General features: G+C 56.5%; 1 protein-coding gene across 1 annotated transcript; it reads left to right on the forward strand.

Moving 5' to 3' along the window:
- Nucleotides 1–13,091: 13,091 nt before the first annotated feature.
- On the forward strand, nucleotides 13,092–19,515 carry LOC308578157 (carboxy-terminal kinesin 2-like; the record flags this gene model as incomplete). Its single annotated transcript, XM_081178417.1, has 13 exons — nucleotides 13,092–13,239; nucleotides 13,343–13,559; nucleotides 13,651–13,849; nucleotides 14,668–14,814; nucleotides 14,894–15,025; nucleotides 15,677–15,793; nucleotides 16,243–16,416; nucleotides 16,824–16,991; nucleotides 18,162–18,300; nucleotides 18,482–18,621; nucleotides 18,953–19,026; nucleotides 19,218–19,332; nucleotides 19,474–19,515. Coding segments are annotated over 13 exons (1,812 nt in total), but the record flags the coding sequence as incomplete, so codon positions are not given.
- Between the last annotated feature and the right edge of the window lie 1,592 nt (nucleotides 19,516–21,107).

Consider the following 21,107-nt stretch of genomic DNA (forward strand, 5'->3'; position numbering starts at 1 on the left):
AGCGCTATTAGCGCTATTAGAGGCTTTTAGAGGCTTTTAGCGGCTTATCTGGTGATCGGATCAGCTGATAAGCGGCTTAGCGGCTTAGAAAAAGGGGGGGGGGAGAAAAAAACCAGCAGGAACTCGCAAGACATTGTCGTCTTGCGAAGCAAGCCCATAGGAGATTCGTTTTGCGAAGCACCTCCAAAACGGAAAACTCTTTCGTCTAGCGAGTTTTCCGTCTTGCGAGGCATTCGTCTTGTGGGGCACCACTGTATTTCTTTGCATTGCTCGTTTAAGAAGGCCTTCTTGTCTCTCCTTGCTATTTTTTTTTGAAATCTGCATTCAATTTCCTGTATCTTTCACTATCTCCCTCACATTTTGCTTGCCTTCTCTCCCCCGCTATTTGTAAGGCCTTGTTGGACAGCCACTTTGCTTTCTTGCATTTCCTTTTCATTGGGATGGTTTTCGTTGCTGCCTCCTGTATAATGTTACGAGCCTCCATCCATAGTTCTTCAGGCACTCTGTCCACCAAATCTAAATCCTTAAACCTGTTCCTCACTTCCACTGTGTATTCATAAGGGATTTGATTTAGATTGCATCTTACCGGCCCAGTGGTTTTTCCTACTTTCTTCAGTTTAAGCTTGAATTTTGCTATAAGAAGCTGATGATCTGAGCCACAGTCAGCTCCAGGTCTTGTTTTTGCTGACTGTATAGAGCTTCTCCATCTTTGGCTGCAGAGAATATAATCAATCTGATTTCGATGCTGCCCATCTGGTGATGTCCATGTGTAGAGTCGTCTCTTGTGTGTTGGGAAAGAGTGTTTGTGGTGACCAGCTTGTTCTCTTGGCAGAACTCTATTAGCCTTTGCCCTGCTTTGTTTTGAACTCCAAGGCCAAACTTGCCAGTTGTTCCTTTTATCTCTTGACTCCCTACTTTAGCATTCCAATCCCCTATAATGAGAAGAACATCCTTCTTTGGTGTCATTTCTATAAGGTGTTGTAAGTCTTCATAGAATTGGTCAATTTCAGTTCAGTGGTTGGTGCATAAACTTGGATTACTGTGATGTTAAAAGGTCTGCCTTGGATTCGTATCGAGATCATTCTATCATTTTTGAGATTGCATCCCAGTACAGCTTTCGCCACTCTTTTTTTGACTATGAGGGCCACTCCATTTCTTTTATGGGTTTCTTGCCCACAGTAGTCATCTCATCTGTCCTCCCAGTTGAACGACGTGGCCCAGGGAGAGAGGGAAAAATAGTGGAAGTGAACAGCTGGCTTTGCAAATGGTGTAAACAGGAACGGTTTGGATTCTTAGATCACGGACTGCAGTTTCTTGAAGATGGACTTCTGGCAAGCGATGGGCTGCACCTCACAATGGTTGGGAGAAATGTTTTTGCCAAAAATCTCAGAAACCTCATCAGGAGGGCTTTAAACTGACTAATGTGGGGGAGGGAGACAGTGCTCCTGAAGGTAGGAGTCTATCAATTAATGAAAATGATCATCCAAATGTCATAGACCAAATGGAGCAAACAGCACGCAGACCTAGTGGTGGGAGGAAAAAATCCTTAAATAAGAGACACGGGGGAATGATTAATGGACTTCAATGTCTGTACACTAATGCGCAAAGCATGGGAAATAAACAAGATGAGCTTGAGCTCTTGGTACAGCAAACTAAATATGACATAATAGGCATCACTGAAACCTGGTGGGATAAGTCCCACGATTGGAATGTAATAATGGGGGGATACAATCTATTTCAGAGAAACAGACCAGACAAGAAAGGAGGAGGAGTGGCGTTATATGTCAGGGATCTGTATACCTGTGAAGAGATCCAAGATTTAGAACCTCAAAGCCAAAGTGAGAGCATTTGGGTCAAAATTAAGGGAGAGAAGAATAACAGAGACCTCATTGTGGGAGTTTACTATAGATCCCCAAGCCAAACGGAGGACATAGATGATGCCTTCCTGGGACAGATGGCCAAGCATGCAAAAGGAAGGGAGATAGTAGTAATGGGGGACTTCAATTACCCGGATATTTGTTGGATGTCAAACTCAGCCAAGAGCATAAGGTCAAACAGATTCCTCACTGGCCTTGCAGACAACTTCATTGTCCAGAAAGTGGGAGGAACAACAAGAGGAACAGCCATTTTAGATCTGGTCCTAACCAATGTTGATGACCTGGTTAGTGGGGTAGAAGTGGAAGGATCATTAGGCGCGAGTGATCATGCTCTTCTGAAGTTTACTATACAGCGGAAAGGAGCAGCCAAGCATACTAGGACTATGGGTATGTTTGTAGGGTATGTTCGTAGCAAAAGGAAGAACAAAGAAACAGTGGGGTCACTCAGAGGAGAAGATGGTGAAATGCAAACAGGGGACACAGAAAGGGCTGAACTCCTCAATGCCTTCTTTGCCTCAGTCTTCTCCGATAAAGAAAAGAATGCCCAACCTGAAGAATTTGGAGCAAATGATTCAGCAAAGGAAACACAGCCCAGAATAACTAAGGAGATAGTACAAGAATACTTGGCTAGTTTAGATAATAATAATAATAATAATAATAATAATAATAATAATAATAATAATAATAATAATAATATTTTATTTATATCCTGCCCTCCCCAGCCAAGCCGGGCTCAGGGCGGCTAACAACAATCAAATAAACAATCAAATAATAACACATTCTAAAAATATTTCATTATAAAAATTAGTTAAAATCAAATTGATGGCAACCGATTAAACAAAATTCTGTGCAGGTTGGCCAGAGGAGGGAGTCAGGCTGCACCCTGACCAAAGGCCTGGCGGAACAACTCTGTCTTGCAGGCCCTGCGGAAAGATGTCAGGTCCCGCAGGGCCCTGGTCTCATGAGGCAGAGCATTCCACCAGAATGGAGCCGCAGCCGAGAAGGCCCTGGCTCTAGTTGAGCCAGCCTAACCTCTCTGAGGCCTGGGACCTTGAGGATGTTATTATTTGCAGACCGTAGGTTCCTCTGTGGGGCATACCGGGAGAGGCGGTCCCGTAGGTACGAGGGTCCTAGGCCGTGTAGGGCTTTGAAGGTTAAAACCAGCACCTTAAACCTGATCCTGTACTCCACCGGGAGCCAGTGCAGCTGGTATAGTACCAGATGAATGTGATCTCGCAGCGAAGACCCCATAAGGAGTCTCGCCGCGGCATTCTGCACCCGCTGGAGTTTCTGGGTCAGTCTCAAGGGCAGCCCCACGTAGAGCGAGTTACAATAATCCAGTCTGGAGGTGACCGTCGCATGGATCACAGTGGCTAGGTCAGGGCGAGAGAGATAAGGGGCCAACTGCTTAGCTTGGCGGAGATGGAAAAATGCCGCCTTTGTTATAGCTGTAATCTGCGCCTCCATAGAGAGGGAGGTATCGAAGATTACACCCAAACTCTTAACGGACGGTGCTGGCACTAATTGCACCCTCGCAAGAGATGGGAGTTGCCCCCTCGATCCCATATCGTCCCGCCCCAGCCAGAGGACCTCTGTCTTCGAAGGATTTAACTTCAACCGGCTCCCACGTAGCCATCCAGCCACAGCTTCCAGACATCTGGTCAGTGTGTCTGGGGCCGAGTCAGGATGGCCATCCATCAACAGATAGTGTCAGGGGTTCAGGAGCAGAGACGCAGAGAAGGGAGGAGACAGAGAGCGAGGGGGAGGAATACGAAGGAAAGATGAGTGGGGATGACGACCCGAGATCACCGAGCCTGTCCAGTGAGTCCGAGGATTCCCAGAAGGGAGCGCCAGCGGTCAGAGCAAGGGGGGAAAGCAGGGGGACACCCCAGGAAGAAGGGTCCAGAGAGGGATCAGAGAGCAGCAGTTGGAGATCGGGACCCACGTACCCAGCCGGGAGCAGCGGGGAGAAAGGGGACCAGATATCGGGTTCCGGAGGCTTTCAGAAGGAGGGAGGGCATGAGTCAGGAGTAGTCACGCCCACCTCGGGGAGCGACGAAACGATCAAGAGGAAGGTAGAGAGTTGGGCGCGCGCGCCAAGTTCAAATGTAGCGGAAGCTGGCGCAGTAAGCAGCCCAGAGAGTGAGCCAGGTCCCAAAGCCCGCCGCAAGGAGGCGGAAGGGTCAGGGGGATCCGCGTCAGAAGAGAGTAGGAAAGAAGAGACCCCGGGGGGCAGAAGGACCCAGAGACGGAAGGAAAGGCGCAGGAGGTGGAGCAAGGCTAGGGTATTAAGCTGGTGTGCTAGAGGCGGAGACTCAGACGGGTCTTCGCCGGTCTGACCTAGAAGAAGTAGGGCTGCACATTGCAGTTTGGAAATGGAACCTGTAATCCAATAAAGACTCTTTTAACCGGAACGCTGGCTAACGTGGTCCTATGTGAGCTGGGACTGAGTGGCAGCCCTGACAGTAAGACCCGTCTCCATTAGCTTCGGACACCTGATACCTCGCAGCGGAGGCAGAAGCAGCGAGAGGAGGAAATTGGTGTTTGGGAGCAAGCTCACAACGGTTGGCAGAGATGACGGAAGCAGAGAAAATTTCAGCGCTGCAACAGGCAGTGACCCAATTGAACGCGGAGGTACAGGCATCCAAGAAAAGGGAGGAGGATGCGGCAGCCGCCTACAGAGATCTCCACGCCAGGTTTGAAGCATTGGTTAAGCATGGGCAGCCAGGACCCAGACCGGAGGGGGTTGGGTTGGCACGGAGAGCAGGAGGGCTTGTGGCTCACTTCGATGGGAATTTACAACAGTACCCCAATTTTCGAGCAGACGTAATGTGCGCACTGCAACTGCTGGCAAAAGACTTTAGAGATGAGGAAGAGAAAGTGGGGTTTATACTATCCCATTTGCATGGGGATGCTAAAGCGTGGCTACGCAATTTGTGGAGGGATAAAGATCCGGCGCTTCAGAGTGCAGATGCCTTTATCAAAGCGATGGATGCGTGCTTTTTATCTACCATTGACGTGGATCTTGCCCGACGGGAGATTCATGGACTGGAACAAGGGAGGGCGAGCGTACGGCAGTACCACGCCCGCTTTTTTGCGCTGGTCAGTGCCTTGGAATGGGACCGGGATTCGCCCCCAGTCAGAGACCTATTCTGGGAGGGTCTGAGCAGTGCTGTTAAAGACGAAATTGCGAGGGGGGAGAGGCCCCGGAGCACGCAGGAGGTGGTCCAAAGGGCGCTGACTGTGGGGGTGAGGCTGGAAGAACGTCCATGGTGCAGAGACGAAGGACGTGGAGGGCGCGAAGCAGCAAGAAGTTTCTCTTTCGTTCCCAGGGAAGCTGCGCGTGCGCAATCCACACCTCCGCCAGGAGGGGGAGTGGAACCTATGGAGGTGGGAGGCGCCAGGGCTCAGTCAGCTACCAGAGCCCCTGCACCGGCGGCAGTCAAGACTAAACCTCCTAGAGGGACCCGGAAGTGTTACATATGCGACAGCTCTCAACACTTGGCGAAAGAGTGTCCCCAGAGGAGCTCCAAGCACACTGCAGCCTCCGCAACGGTGAAAGCGGCCACGCAACACAGCGAACCCCAGCAGGGAAACGATGATGTCTGGCTGGAGACAGAGGCACTGGGGCCCAGCCAGACGCATCACTGAAGCAGTCCCCAGCGATCTTGCAACCCACGGACCCCCTCCCACCCAAACCAGTAGTGCAGCTCACAGCATCTCTCCAGCTACCCGATGGCGTCACTATCGAAGTGCTGCTTTCTGTGGATTCTGGAAGCAACGCAGACTTTATAGCGCAGGATTTTGTGGAGCAGCACGCTATACAGCTATTACCTGCCACTCTGCCCCTGCAAGTCGTCACAGTGGATGGCAGAGAGCTGCTGGGGGGGCAGGTGGTGAAGCAGACGCCGCCAATGGTGATGCGCCTTGGTAACCACAGGGAAGTCATCAGTTTTAATGTCACCCGACTGTCGGACACACCCATTGTGTTGGGCATGAGTTGGCTGGACAGGCACAGTCCGACACTGGCTTGGTACCAGCGACAGCTGATCTTCGGCTCCTCTTACTGCGCAGAACACTGCATCCTGCCCAGACAGGAGGGAGAGGAGGAGGAATCACAACTGCAGTTGGGAACGTTGCAAGCAGTCCCCCACAAATACGCAGACTTTCTGGAGGTCTTCTGCGAGAAGGAGGCAGACAAGCTACCACCGCACAGGCAATATGACTGCAAGATTGACCTCCTACCAGGGGCGACGCTACCGAAAGGGAAGCTGTATTCCATGTCTGAGGACGAACTACAGGAACTCAAACAGTTCATAGATCACAATTTGGAGCGCGGTTTCATCCGGGAGTCCAGGGCAGTAGGGGGCAGTCCTGTTTTCTTCGTGAAGAAGAAGGACACGCCCCAAAAAAGACTGGTGGTGGATTTTCGCCTCTTGAACAAGATGACCAAGCCCTCTGATTTCCCCATGCCCAGGATTGACGACCTACTGGCGACGGTGCGCAAGGGACGCGTGTTCACCAAGTTGGACCTGCGAGGGGCGTACAATCTCATCCGCATGAGGGAGGGCGATGAGTGGAAGACAGCCATGTTCACGCCTCTGGGCACCTACGAATACAGAGTGATGCCGTTTGGATTGCAAAACGGTTCTCACTGTTTTCAAGCTTTCATGCATCATGTGTTGGCGGGACTCCTCTACAAGAAGTGCGTCTGCTTTCTGGATGACATCCTGATATTCTCCGAATCGCAGCAAGCGCATGACCAAGACGTTCGGGAGGTGCTGGAGAGGTTGCAGCAGCATAGACTGTACGCCAAACTGGAGAAGTGCCAGTTCGACACGAAGGAGGTGGATTTCTTGGGTTACAAGTTGTCGGACAAGGGGCTAGCCATGGACAGCGCCAAGGTTCGCGCGGTGTTGGATTGGAAGAGCCCGCGCAACCGGAAGGAGGTCCAGCGGTTTGTCGGCTTCGCCAACTTCTATCGCAAGTTTATCAAGGGGTTCGCGATGCAGACGGCGGCTATTACGGACACGCTAAGCTCCAAGAAAAAGAAATTCATCTGGACGGAGCAGGCGGAGCAGTCCTTTCAGGCACTCAAGCGTCTCTTCGCGTCGGAAGAGCAACTGCTGCATATCGACCCCAGCAGACCGATGCGGGTAGAGACAGACGCGTCCGATAGAGCAGTGGGAGCTGTCCTGCTGCAGAGGGACCCACAGGGGGTCTGGAGGCCGGGAGCGTTCTACTCCAGAAAGCTCAGCAAGTCGGAGCAGAACTACACCATCTGGGACAGGGAGTTGCTTGCCATTCATGCAGCTTTCAAGGCGTGGAGACACTTCCTGATCGGCGCCAAGCACACGGTGCAGGTCTGCACGGACCACAAGAATCTGGAGCACTGGCGCACGGCGAAGTTCCTGAACCAGAGGCAGATACGTTGGGCGGAGTTCTTTGCTGACTTCGATTTCCGAATAGAGTACGTCCCAGGCGACACCAACATCATGGCGGATGCACTGTCCCGAAAACCGCAATACCTCGAAGAGGCGACGCCAGCGGCAGCCATGCACATCTTCGCGCCAACAGCGTGGGCGTGCGCTTCAGCCACAGTAGACCTGGATGCGGTGCGGCGGGCGTTGCAGGACGACTCATTCGCGCAGGCGAAGATGGCCGAGGTGCACAAGGGCACGGCGAAGAGCGACGAGTTCCAGATACGAGACGGCTTGCTCTTACGTAAAGGGGCCATCTACGTGCCGGGAGACGAACTTCGCGCCAAGGTACTGCAGCAGTTGCACGACGCACCCACGGCCGGGCACTTTGGCACAGAAAAAACGGTGGAATTAGTCGCAAGGGACTTTTGGTGGCCCAGACTGAGAGGGGAAGTCGCGGACTACGTCGCGAGGTGCGACACCTGCCAGAGGGCCAAACCGGTGCACAAACCACCGGCGGGACTGCTGGAACCGCTGCAAACGCCGTTTGAACCGTGGGAGAGGGTGGCCCTGGACTTTGTCACGGATCTACCCAGCTCGAGAGGCAAGACAGCTGTACTAGTGGTGGTGGACTTGTTCACCAAGATGGCACATTTCATACCGTGTGCGAAGGTGGCCACGGCAGAACAAACAGCCAAACTGTTCATAGATCACGTGTTCAAAGTGCACGGGCTGCCGCGGTCTATACTGTCCGACCGCGGCCGCCAGTTCATCTCGAATTTCTGGCAGAAGCTGATGGGCTTCCTGAACGTCAAGATCAACCTGACATCAGCGAGACACCCGCAGACCAACGGGCAAGCGGAGAGGGTCAATGCCATCATGCAGCAGTACCTGAGATGCTATGCCAATCAACAGCCTGCGACGTGGGTGGATTACCTGCCGCTCGCCGAGTTCGCCTACAACAACACGAAGCACGTGTCCACAGGGGTGACGCCGTTCTTCGCCAACAATGGGAGGAATCCCAGAACCTTCCCGGGACTGGACAGAGTGGGGGAAGGGGAACCGCAGACGGCGGACGCTTTCGCGTCTGAGTTGCAGGAGGTCCACGATCAACTCCGACGGCAGCTGGAGCTAGCGAAGCACGCATACAAGGTGCAAGCTGACAAGCACAGGCGGGTTGGCGAAGAGATACGAGTGGGAGACTGGGTCTGGTTGGCAGCCCACGCAGTGCCGACCAGATCGTTAGCCAAGAAGAAGTTGGGGCACAAGCAACTCGGTCCATACCAAGTCGAAGCGCAGATCAACCCAGTAGCTTTCAGGCTGGTGCTACCGGAGGGTTCCAGGATGCATCCGGTGTTCCACAGGTCGGTGCTCACTCCCTACAGGGCACCTCACAGGTTCCAGGAACCAGGAACGGCACCGAGTCCGTCTCAGGAGCGGACGGAGGCGGGGAGATTGCCACAGCAGGACCCCATCAACGAAGTCACGGAGATTTTGGACTCCAGATGGGGGGGAAGACGGAGTAGAATACCTCCTAGCCAGAGAGGGCACCCGGGCCAGTGCTAATAGCTGGGTGCCAGACTACGCTTTGGAGGAACCCCTGCTCAAGGACGAGTTTCATGCCCTTTTCCCACACAGACCCATGCCGGCAGGCTTCTTCGACGACTGGTTGTTCACGCCCACACTTTCCTCCAGCACGTTCCATGGCTTCGACTCGGACGGGGAGCCCGCACAGGGCACACGTTCCCCAGAGGGGTCACCGGAGGGTTCGGCGTCCGACACCTCGTATTGGTGGGACGATCGGCCAGAGGAGCAGTGGCGCCGGAGGTGGCTGGAGATGCCAGGTCAAGCGACCGACGCAGAGACTGACATGGACGTGTGCGGGGAGGATCTCGGTTTCGAGCACGGCGGCACTGAAATGGAGGCGGAGCAGCTCACCGTTGACGAACGCGAGGAGGAAGACTCGGAGGTCTTCAGTTGGCGGCCAGCGACGAGGAGCGAACTGTATCCGGCATTCACTCCTGTGATGATGGAGCACCCTGCAACCACCCTTGAAAGTGGGGAGGGGGGAAGGGGGGGCTTCGAGGGGGGGATGGATGTCAGGGGTTCAGAAGCAGAGACGCAGAGAAGGGAGGAGACAGAGAGCGAGGGGGAGGAATACGAAGGAAAGATGAGTGGGGATGACGACCCGAGATCACCGAGCCTGTCCAGTGAGTCCGAGGATTCCCAGAAGGGAGCGCCAGCGGTCAGAGCAAGGGGGGAAAGCAGGGGGACACCCCAGGAAGAAGGGTCCAGAGAGGGATCAGAGAGCAGCAGTTGGAGATCGGGACCCACGTACCCAGCCGGGAGCAGCGGGGAGAAAGGGGACCAGATATCGGGTTCCGGAGGCTTTCAGAAGGAGGGAGGGCATGAGTCAGGAGTAGTCACGCCCACCTCGGGGAGCGACGAAACGATCAAGAGGAAGGTAGAGAGTTGGGCGCGCGCGCCAAGTTCAAATGTAGCGGAAGCTGGCGCAGTAAGCAGCCCAGAGAGTGAGCCAGGTCCCAAAGCCCGCCGCAAGGAGGCGGAAGGGTCAGAGGTCAGGCGGGCGCTGGTCCGGGTCAGGCGGGCCGAGGCGGGGGAGGGGCGGGGGGCGCCCCCTTGCCGGCTCCGCTCTGGGGGTCCCTCTCGCCGCGGGGGGGGGGCGGGGGGGGTCTCAGGGGCGGCGGAGCGGGACCCTCGGCGGCTCCAGCCTCCCGCCGAGCGCCAGTGATGCAGCAGCCGGAGCGGGGGGCCGCCAGGGGGGATGCCAAGGGCCGGGCGGCCCAGCCCCCCCCCAGCGCCCCCACCCGGGCCCGCCACGCCCCCGCCGGGCTGGGGGGGGCAGCGGGGGAAAGACCGTGGCAGCGCCCGGGGGTCCCCCCAATGCTAGGACCCCCCGCCCCCCTCCAAGGGGATCGCCCCGCTGCAGCGTCCCTGTGTGCCCCCCCTGCCTCAGGCCCCTCCCCCGATCCCCCTTCATGGGGGGGAGGGGAAAGGGGCCAGGGTCACTCGGGGTCCCCCCCCTCCAGGCCCCGCCCCACCTGCGCAGAGGGGCAGGCGGGTGTTCAACGGGGGAAGCTGCTGCCCCGGTGGCCAAGGCGCGCTCCGCCGGCCTCCCCCGGGGGGCCCCTCCCGTTTGTTTATTGATCTCCCTAGACATTGATCTCTCTCCCCCTAGATCTCCCTGGCCCCGCCCCTCCGGCGCAGGCCCCGCCCCCGCCCGCCCCCCCGCCCGCTCCCTGCGCGCCGCGGCCGTTGCCAGGGAGGGGCGGGGCCGCCTGCGGCACGCGCGCGCGCGCACTCACGCTCGCCCTCCCGCCGACGCTCCTTCCGGCGGAGGCGGGCTCGGGCGCCTTCTTGGGCGGCGCGCGTGCGCAGTGCGTGCGCCGAGGAGGGACTTAGGGGCGGAGCCGTGGGCGTAAGACGAAGAGGGCGGGTCCGGCCCGCGCGACGGGCGGCGCGGATTGGTCTCCTCCTCTCGCCGCCTGGCCATTGGCTGCCGGGCGGCGCCGCGGAGGAGGACGGGAGCTGTCCGTTTAAATCGACGGCGTTTGGGTCGGAGAGGGAGACGGAGGGCGAGGCGGAGGAGCCGGAGGGGCGCCGGTGAGGCCTCGGGGCGCGGGCAGAGGGCAGAGGGGCCCCTTCCTCGGGCGGGAGGGAGGGGGGACCAGCCAAGCCCCAGCAGATCGGGGGGAGGCGGCCTGAGGCCCGCGGGCGGATCCGGCCCCCGTCGCCTTCTCCCTCCGGCCCGCGGAGGGCCCGGCAATCGGCGCCCTTGGACATGCGCAGAAGGTGTCCTTTCCTTGAAAAGGCATCTCTGGCTTCTTTGCGGGGCCGAGGAATTCGCTCTCTTCCCCCCCCTCCCCGTGTAGTCCGGCCCCCCCAGGGCCTGCGGGACAGCGGACCGGCCCCCTGCGGGAAAGGGTTGCTGCCTCCCGGCCCAGAGGCAGCCTATCTCGGTGCTGGGGGCCATTTGGACTAGCCGGGCCTCCTTTGACCTTGCAGGCTGGGCTTCATTTCCTTACTGGCCTCCCACTGGCTTCTCCCCGAAGGCCTTGCCTGGAGCTGATGGATGGTCCACCTCCCGTGAGTCCCTTTCGGGGGCCGGGGGGGGCGCCTCTCTCTTGCCTGCCTCGGCCTTCGACTCCCCCCCCCCCTCCACCCTGCTTCTGAGATGCTTCATTAAATGAACTCAGCGGCCTTCTCTTTCTCTCCCCACGATGAACTCTGAGGGGAAAAGTTTTCTGCTGCCGAAAGGCCCCTCCCGGCTCCCTGTGTCTGCGCTGCACCTCAAGCGCCCGGCCAGCGATGAGAATGAGCCCCCCAGGGTGAGTTCCCAAGCCCCTCCCTTCTGCAGCATGGGGGGGGGGTGCGAATGGGGCGTTGCCATTTCCAGCAGAGAGGGACGTGGAATAGGACCGGTGAGGGGGCATCCAGCCTGGCCCTGGAGAATAACAAGCGGCTGCCCTTTCCTTCCTCCCAGAAACGGGCTCGGGCTCCCCTGGAGCCTACCAAGCAGGGAGGACCTGTGACAGCAGCCCCCTCCGTTCCGAAGCCTCCGCCAGCGGCCCCTGCGCTCCGAGGCCACCGCCAGGCCGGTAAGCTCAGGTCGGGGGGGGGGGCGGGGCAGAACCTGGGGAGCCCTTCTGGACTTTGCTGTAACACCGCTTTCTTGGCAGGGGGGCGCCGCCGCTCGAGCACTCGGACCCAGGCGACTGCGGGTGTGGCAGGGCCGTCCACCACAGGTAGGCAGCGGGCTGCAGAAGCGTCCCTGTTAAGGGTGCCATATCGTACCTGTAAGGAATTGATCATTTAGAGGAGCAGCACCCATCGTGTTATTTTTCAAAAATATTATAAATATTGTTGTATTGATTTCCATTACAGTGGTACCTTGCTTCTCAAACGGCTTAGTTGTTGAACAAATTGGCTCCTGAACGCTGGAAACTTGGAAGTAAGCTTTCCAGTTTGCGAACGTTTTTTAGAAGCTGAACATCCGACACAGCTTCCGAATGAGTGCAGGATGCTCCTGCAGCCAGTCGGAAGCCGTCCCTTGGTTTGCGAATGGTTTCTGGAGTCTTGGACTCCAGGAACGGATGAAGTTTGAGAACCAAGCCACCTCTGTATAAAAAACAATGGCATTGCATAGCTAACCTATGGAACTTCCTCCCACAGGAGGTAGTGATAGCTACTAACTTGGATGGCTTTACAAGAGGATTAAACAGATGCACATCCGAGAGGGCAATCAGTGGCTACTAGCTGTGATGTCTGTGCTCTGCTTCTATGGCTGGAGGCAGAAATTCTTCTGGATACCTGTTGCTGGAAGCCACAAAGGGGGAGAGGGCTCTTGGACTTGAATCCTGCTCTCTGGTTTCCCACAGGAAACTGTTTGGCCACTGAGAACAGGATGCTGGGCTAGACAGGCCCCCTTGGGCCTGATCCAGTTATGTTCTTACAACACCAGGCAGCTATCTTTGCTGGACTCTTTTTGGCACCTGCTGAAGCCATTTTAGTTTTTCCAAGCTGATTCAGATGTGTAGAATGTGGGTTCCCCGTAATCCTGCATCTGGTGCCCCTTTAACTTGTGTGCATTCAGTGTAGGAAACAATATTAAAAGTTTGGAGAGGGGCTGGGGAAAATGCTCTGGCAATCCTGCCCACCATTAAATCCAGCATATTTCAGCTATACGTGATTTTGACTTTAGGCGCAATCCGTGGAAGGGAACCCCCACATATGTTGCTTTAATCTGTCTTGAGTTCCTTGCTGATTTTATGTTTTGAAGTATTACTATTGTTTGGAGATATTTCATGAAGCAACGGAGGGGAGACAGGGTCCCCTTGGGAATCCTTTCACTGCTTCATGTCTCGTTCCTTGTTTCCCAGCAGGATCCCGTCGGACGGTGGCTGCGGCAGCCCCTAAGCCAGGTAAGGCCTAGAGAAGGGAGGGAGGTGCCCCCCCCCCGTGCCATCCTTGAGCCGCCACCGGGTCCCTCACACTGTCCTCTCTCTCTCCCTCTCCCCTTGGCAGCCGCTGCTCCTGCCGCTGCTGGCGGGGGTGAGAAGAAGCGGGCCCCCTGGGACTTGAAGGGGCAAGTGAGCGACTTGCGGGCCAAAGGGGGGACCTACAAGGAGAAGGCCCAGGGGCTGGCCGGGGAGAATGAGGCCCTGAGGCATCAGCTGAGCCAGCTGGAGGGGGAGCTGAAGCAGGCGACGGCCCGCAACCAGCAGCTGGAGGGGCAGAACAGGTGAGCGAGCAGCAGCCTGAGAAGGGCATGGCGGGCTCCGTCTGCTCCTCCTGCAGCAGGACCTGACCTCTGCCCTACCCTCTCTTGGCAGTGCCCTGGCCTTGGAGCTGCAGACCTGCCAAGCGCAGGCCACAGAGAGCCGGCAGAGGGTGGAGCAGCTGGTGAAGCAGGAGCAGCAGCTGGAGGAGACCGTCAAGAGCCAGAGCCAGACGATCCAGGAGCTGGAAACCGCTGGCCGCAAAGCCAGGGAGGACAAGGAGGATTTGGCTGCCCAGCTGGAGGCCAGAGAGGTGAGGGGGGGGGGCTGGGGACCCTTCCACCCGCCCTTGAATGGTGCTTGGAATCCCAAGGTGAGGCGAGGAATCCTTGGGACTAGCCAACATCCGCTTGTGACGCCTGCATTCCAGCGGGTTGGACTAGATGTCCCGTAGGTACCCTTCTGATTCCACAATGCCAGACTCAAGATCACAGTTAAGGGTCCTCAGCCCCAGAAAAGAGAGCTAGATACCTTAAAAAATGTTTTTTTAAAAAAATTATTAAATATTTTCAACATATAATACAAACCAAACTAGTTTTAAAAAAGATAATAAGATGAGAGAAAGATGTTGCAAACACTTTTGGAAAACAAGAATTTTTTAATAAAAGATAATAAGAAATACAGAAAAAAGCAATAAAAGGTGGGAAGATAAGGAGAAAAAGAAAGAAAATAAATAAAAATCACAACAGTAATAGTAATAATTGCAATAAAACACAAAATTTTATGTGTCTAGCCCTCTATCATAATTATATCTTAATCTTCAATCCCCCCCATACAGAGAAGTGTATCCCTCTCGGCTCTCGCGGGAAGCGCTTCCCTTCTCCTCAGCCTCACACCCTGTTTCTCACACAAGTCCCTTTTCTATCCATCGCAAGAGGGCCCTAGATATCTGTCTGGGGGAATTGCTAACCTCTGCTGTGTCTGTTCCTGCTGGTGCTTTTCCTTTCCCAGCTGAGGAAGCCTGCATTTGCCGCCTCCTCCCTGAATTGTTGCCTGGCTGAGAGGGCGGGTGGGCGGCTCTGGGTTTGAGGTGGCCCGTCCCTCACTGGCCCTGGGGTTTCTCTGACGCAGGCGGAACTGCGCCTGGCGCAGGAGAGCCTGGCCCGGCGGGCGCAGGAGAATGAGGCGCTGGCAGCACACAAGGCCCAGCTGGAGCAGAAGCTGCACGAGTCGGAGATGGAGCGGCGCTCCCTGCACAACGCCGTCCAGGAGCTGAAGGTGGGCCGGTGGTGGTGGGGGGCTGGCACTGGGGGACCCTTTGTGGGGCTGGGTGCTGACGACTCCCCGCTCCCTCCAGGGCAACATCCGTGTCTTCTGCCGCGTGCGCCCCCTGCTGAGCAGCGAGAAGGAGGCCCAGAAACAGGGGGTGAGCCACCTCCGCTTCCCGCCAGACAACAGCAAGAGCCTGGTCTTATCCAAGGCGGAGGAGGTCAGTCTGGGGGTGGGGGGACAAGGCGGTTGTCGAAGTCTTGGTGGCATCTTGGGCTGTCACAGTTGCCAGGGGACGTCAGGAAGTCTCCACCTGCCGCAAAGCCTGCCGAGAGCCAGTGTGGGGTAGTGCTTAAGAGCGGTGGCCTCGTAATCTGGGGAACCGGGTTCGCATCTCCGCTCCTCCACATGCAGCTGCTGGGTGACCTTGGGCCAGTCGCACTTCTTGAAGTCTCTCAGCCCCACTCACCTCATAGAGTGTTTGTTGTGGGGGAGGAAGGGAAAGGAGAACGTTAGCCACTTTGAGACTCCTTTGGGTAATGATAAAGCGGGATATCAAATCCAAACTCTTCTTCTTCTTCAAATAAGCCAGTGTTGTTCCTGCAATGACCTTTGCAGGAGCAGGAGAAACCCAAATGTTGATGGCCGGCCCAAGGCCAACAGACCCAATGCCAGCTGGAGGATATGTGTGTGTGTGCGAGAGAGAGCATTGTGGCCCCGGGAGAGCTGGCCAAGGGGGAACGCGGCCCCTGTCACCACTTAGTCGGTAGAGGCTCATAATCTCAGAGTTGTGGGTTCAAGTCTTGCTTGGGGGTGGACTAGATGAGCCTCGTGGGTCTTCCAACTCTGCAATTCTTTGATTCTCTGCCAGTCCCACGTTGGCCGGGAGCGAAAAGAGGACATTGTCTATGAGTTCAACTTTGACCAGGTCTTCCCTCCGTCCAGCTCCCAGGAGGAGGTCTTTGAGGAGATCTCTCTGCTTGTGCAGGTAAGGAAAAGCATATTATTCTGTCAACCACCCTGAAGAGCACATAAATCAATCAAATAAATATATAGAATAAATACATTAAGGGGGGAAGCGGCCCAGTTCTTCTAGTTTGTTATTATGTTGAGCATGGTACAGTCGTATCTTGGCCCTCAAACACCTTGGTACTCGTACACTTTGGCCCCTGAACGCTGAAAACCTGGAAGTAAGTGTTCCAACTCCCCAACATTCTTTGGCAGCCTTAGTTTTTGAACGGACTCGGTTCGACAACCAAGGTGCCACTGTATGATGATGATGATCGTGAGGATGATTTCCCGGCTGATTTGGCTGGTTTGTCCTGTGAGTCGTGGCTGAAGGATGGTCTGGAAATTCCACATAGGGCGGCTCTCCCCCTCCGGGGGCAGGTGGGGTCTGGTGGACGCCAGCCTGACGGCTTCCCTTCCTCCCCGCAGTCGGCCTTGGACGGCTACCACGTCTGCATCTTTGCCTACGGGCAGACGGGGAGCGGCAAGACGTACACCATGGAGGGCCCCGACTGCCAGGACCCTTCCACGGCCGGCATGATCCCCCGCGCAGTGCAGCAGATCTTCAGGAAAGCCCGGGAGATGGAGGCCAAAGGCTGGAAGGTGGGGGCAGAGAGGGAAAGCGGATGCAGGTGTCCAAAGGGGGTGGAGACCCCCGCTGCATTCACTCGCCATGCTGCAATTGCCAGGGGGGTTTCGCACTGGGCTTGGGAGCTCCCAGAGAGGGCGCTGGTGAGAGAGGGCTGCCTCCTTCACCCTCACCCACCCCACAGGATGGTGAGACCGCCAGTGTTTTTCTGCAGGGCCTTCCGTTCAGCCTCACAAGATCCCCTGAACACCCGAGGGCTGGCCTGTCTGAACTCCTGGGCCTCACCTTTGGAAGCCTCCTCTTGGAATAGCCATGCCAGTTGGTCCCCGAGTCTGAGCTGGGAGCGATGTGCTGGCTGGGCACGCGCCACCCCAGCCGCCTTCCCTGGTCTGATCCTGCCCCTCTGCCTGTCTCCTCCCAGTACCATTTCACTGCCAACTTCCTGGAGATCTACAATGAGTCTCTGCGGGACCTGCTGGTGTTGCGCCCTGAGCGGGGCTCTGAGCTGGAGATCCGGCGAGTGAGCCAATGCACGGAGGAGCTGCACGTTCCCAACCTCTGCTACGTCCCCGTTGCTTCGGAGCAAGAGGTACCGCGGTGGGGGGGGGGCAGCTGTCTGTCTGGGATTTTCCTGGGGGGTTCCAGCGGTGCAGGGGGTCGGGTAGATGACCCTTGGGGGTCCCCTTCCAACACTACTCTTCTCCCGCTCTCTGCACTGTGTCCGGCCACCAGCCTGCTTGCAAGGGGTGGAGGAGAGGCAGAAGCCAGAGAACCAGCCCCATTGTGACCCGTTTTAGGGCCTTGGTCTGGGGACAAGGCAGCCAGAGTGTGTCTGCATCCAAAGCCTCTGAGGGGAGGAGCAGAGGGAGGAATCTGGGGTTGGGCTAGATGACCCTGGGGGCTCCCCTCCGACTGTGCCGTTCTCTGAGAGGCTTCTGCATGAAGGCCTGAGCCATCCTGCCTGTCTGGAGAGCTCAGATCACCTGGGTCTTGGCCCCTCGGCTCCTTATGGGGCTTCTGCCTGCCCTAGAGTTCCCAGAGGAAGAACTCCCCCCCCCCATGCTTCCCTTTCTATTTGCAGGCAATGGTAGAAACTCCAGTGTAGAGGCTAGGCACCAAGCGGCTCCTTAAACCAAGCTTAAACTCACCCAAATGGGATGTCTCGTTGCCATTTTGGGGCCAGGCGTTCTAAAGTCTTATTTTTCAAATGATGGCCTGACTGACTGACTGATTCTCAGTTAAACATCTGGCCAGTTCAGATGACCACCTTGAGCTGGGATTGGGGCAGTCCACATATCTTGGCCTATTCCAACTTCTCTTTCTTAACTGTACATTCAGAATATAAGAATATTCTTTGCAGCTGAGCGTGGGGCAGTGGGGGCAGCGGGGGAGTGAAGTCAGGTGAGAACAAGGAGCTGCCATTGTTCACTGCTCCTGCTCAGGCTGCTGAGAGAAACCGTTTTGGTTCCTGATACTCATTCTGATTGTGTAACGGATAGAATTCTATAGGACGAGGTCCTCGTGTGTGGAAAGAGTCTTGCTCCGAGGATTCCCAGGCTTCCCCTCCAGGCGGTGATGTCCAACGCCATCGGGCGCCCGGGCATCTCAGTCTGGTCGCAAGTAGCCAATAGCCGGGGGGGGGGAATGTGCCCGGCTAGCCTCTTCACGCTGTTTGCCTGGGGCTGGCTAGGGCCAGAGGATCTCTGGGGTCCCTTCCGACCGCCATTCTCCGCCTCCTGCCCCCCGCTTGCCCCTTCAGGTCCTGAAGCTGCTCCAGAGAGCCAAAGCCAACCGCTCGGTGGCCAAGACCAATCTCAACGAGCGCTCGTCCCGCAGCCACAGCCTCTTCCAGTTGCGCATCGAGGGCCACAACCCCAACCGGGAGCTGCACACCTCCTGTGAGTGTGGCCGGCCCCACGACCCCCTTCGCCGGAGGCCTCTGTCCCTGCCCTGGCCCAGAGGCGCTCCCTTGCTCTCCCTCCTCTTCTAGGCCAGGCCCTCTGTGGGTCCCTGGTCCCCAGCACCCCCCCCTTCTCCCTCCACCCTCACCCCTCCTTTGTCGTCCCCCCCCCCCCGCAGCCGTGCTGAGCTTGGTGGACCTGGCTGGCAGCGAGCGCCTGGACAGGTCCCTCTCCACCGGCGACCGCCTCAAGGAGACCCAGGCCATCAACAGCAGCCTCTCCAACCTGGGCCTGGTCATCACCGCCCTCAGCAACAAGGTAGGCGGGAGAGGGGGGTCGCGTGTGCCTCCGGGGGGGGGGGGAGTCCTGGCCAGCCATGGGGCAGCCCTTTGCAGCCCCACAGCCCGCCTCCCGCAGTGCGCTGGTCTTCTGCGAGGGTGAGGATGTGGCGTCCAGCACTGTCTCACGTGTGGGGTGCCCACCTATCGGGGGCTCTAGAGCTGTGATTCCTTCCAACTCTACAATTCAATCGGGAATGGGACAGCCTCATGATGCTGGCGGAACCGGCCTGCCCTAAGTGGGGAGGAGGGTCCCCACACATTTCCCCCTCCTGCACCCATCCTTGTCCGCTTCCTTTGCCCCCTTGCAGGAGGCCCATGTGCCCTACCGGAACAGCAAGCTGACCTACCTCCTCCAGAACTCCTTAGGCGGCAATTCCAAGATGTGAGTCGGCAAGGAGGGAGTTGATGGCTCCCCCTCCCCTTTGAGGCCTGGTCTGCGCTGTCCTGCCAGGAACGCAGGGGGTTGGGCTAGATGACCCCTTTCAACCCAGAGGTCTCTGACAGGGGGGCCATGCACCCCCCTTGAGGCAGCCTCTGTTTCTCCTCACCCTCTCCTCTGGCCTTTCCCCCCAGGCTGATGTTTGTTAACATCTCGCCCTCGGAGGAGAACTTTGCCGAGTCCCTCAATTCCCTTCGCTTTGCCAGAAAGGTAAGTGGCTGCAGCATCCGGCTGGGGGGGGGGCCGGGGGTGTCCCTTTCTCTGGGCTGCTTGCAGAATCTCCTCTGCGGAAGGGGCATCCTGACCGCAGCTGGATGGAGGAGGTGGCGGCAGCAGCAGCTGTGGGGACCAGTTTCTGGCCCCCCAAATCTGCCCGGTCTTGCCTTGCAGGTGAATGACTGTGTCATTGGCACAGCGACAAAGAGGAAGTGAGGGCGGCGGAGGCGGCTGGTCTTTCTGCGTCTTGGATAGCGACTCCCATTCTTACTCTTTTGTCTTCTAAAGTCATGATACTTTTTTTGTAATAAATGTTTATATTTCTGCATTTATATTCTGAAATTTTCTTCTTCCACTGCTGAATTTGGCTTTTTCTGCTGTCTTCCTCCGGTGAGCTGCGTGCCCAGGCTCCACTTCAGGGCGTCTCCTCCCTCTCAAGCCTCCCTGCCCTTTCGTTGGCAGCAGTGCAGTGGCCTGTGTGGTGTAGTGGTTAAGAGCAGTGGACTCGTAATCTGGGGAACCGGGTTCGTGTCTCCGCTCCTCCACATGCAGCTGCTGGGTGACCTTGGGCCAGTCACCCTTCTCTGAAGTCTCTCAGCCCCACTCACCTCACAGAGGGTTTCTGGTGGGGGAGGAAGGGAAAGGAGATTGTTAGCCACTTTGAGACTCCTTCTGGTAGTGATAAAGCAGGATATCAAATCCAAACTCCTCCTCTTCCTCCCCCTCTTCTTCTTCTTCTTCTTCAGGGGTAAGGGAAATAGGTGGCTTGAGCTTGAGTTTGGCCCTTCTGGAAAGGATCCTGTGGCAACGGGAGGACTTTAACTGTGGCTGAGGCAGGAAAGCCTTGTAGGTAACCGTAAGACCCTTGTGGTCTGAGGAGGCTTCAAGGGCTCTCAGCAACCAACTCTTGCATGATGTGGCTTTGCTAGCAAGGCCAAAACATGCAGAAATGGCCCGCCAGGAAAGATGGGCTACTCCTGTTGAACTCCTTCCTGCAAAAAGCAGCCACAGCACCTCGCCAGAGACTCCTGAACAGGCTATTATGTTCTTATGTACGAAGAGATAAAAGTTTAGCTGTGTTTCAGAGGAGAAAAACATGCTGGTTGTGTCAGGGCTTGTTTGTGAGTTGGGGGGTTCATCCAAGCAAAAATACACACCATAGTAACAAACAACATACTGTTACGGAAGAATCTAGGTGGGAGGCTGCTCAGTCCCCCAACCGGTCGGGCAGAGCCAGAATAAAGGAGGAGTCCAGCCACCAACCGGAGCAAATAGCTGTAGACCAAAGTTTATTCTGCAACAGGGTCAAAGAGGAATTTGGAACCCCGAGGATGGGGTGGCGACTTTTTAAAACTTTCCCACCATATCCCAGAATACAGTTCAAAGGGGAGGGGTTAACCTTGGCAAACATGTCCAGACAAGTCCTTGGTACAACATCAGCATAAGCAGACATGTCAGGGCAAGACCCAGGTGTTAGATTAGCATAGGCAAACACTTCTGAAGTCCCACCACCCAAAGTAAAACAGAACTTCCTTTGCATGTCTGGCCCCTTGGCAAGTTTGGGGATGGGATTAGGCTCTCCTTGGTATGTAGCCTTTTTAATCCATGGGTAGGAAAAATTGTTGCACCCGAGCAGAGACAAAAGGAGCCAAACGACACCAAGGGGTTAATCCAGAGAAAGAGTGTTTTATTCTGCCATGGGGGGGGGGGCAGAGGCACCTGTGTGATTCAGTTCACAAAAGACAGGCCGCAGCAAAAAGTATTTTACATCAGGTTTTTATCCTGTTCTCCAAAGCCCCTCCTTCCCT

Source organism: Podarcis bocagei (genome assembly GCF_964188305.1).
Source record: "Podarcis bocagei genome assembly, chromosome: W".
In the NCBI taxonomy this organism is placed as follows: Eukaryota; Metazoa; Chordata; class Lepidosauria; order Squamata; family Lacertidae; genus Podarcis; species Podarcis bocagei.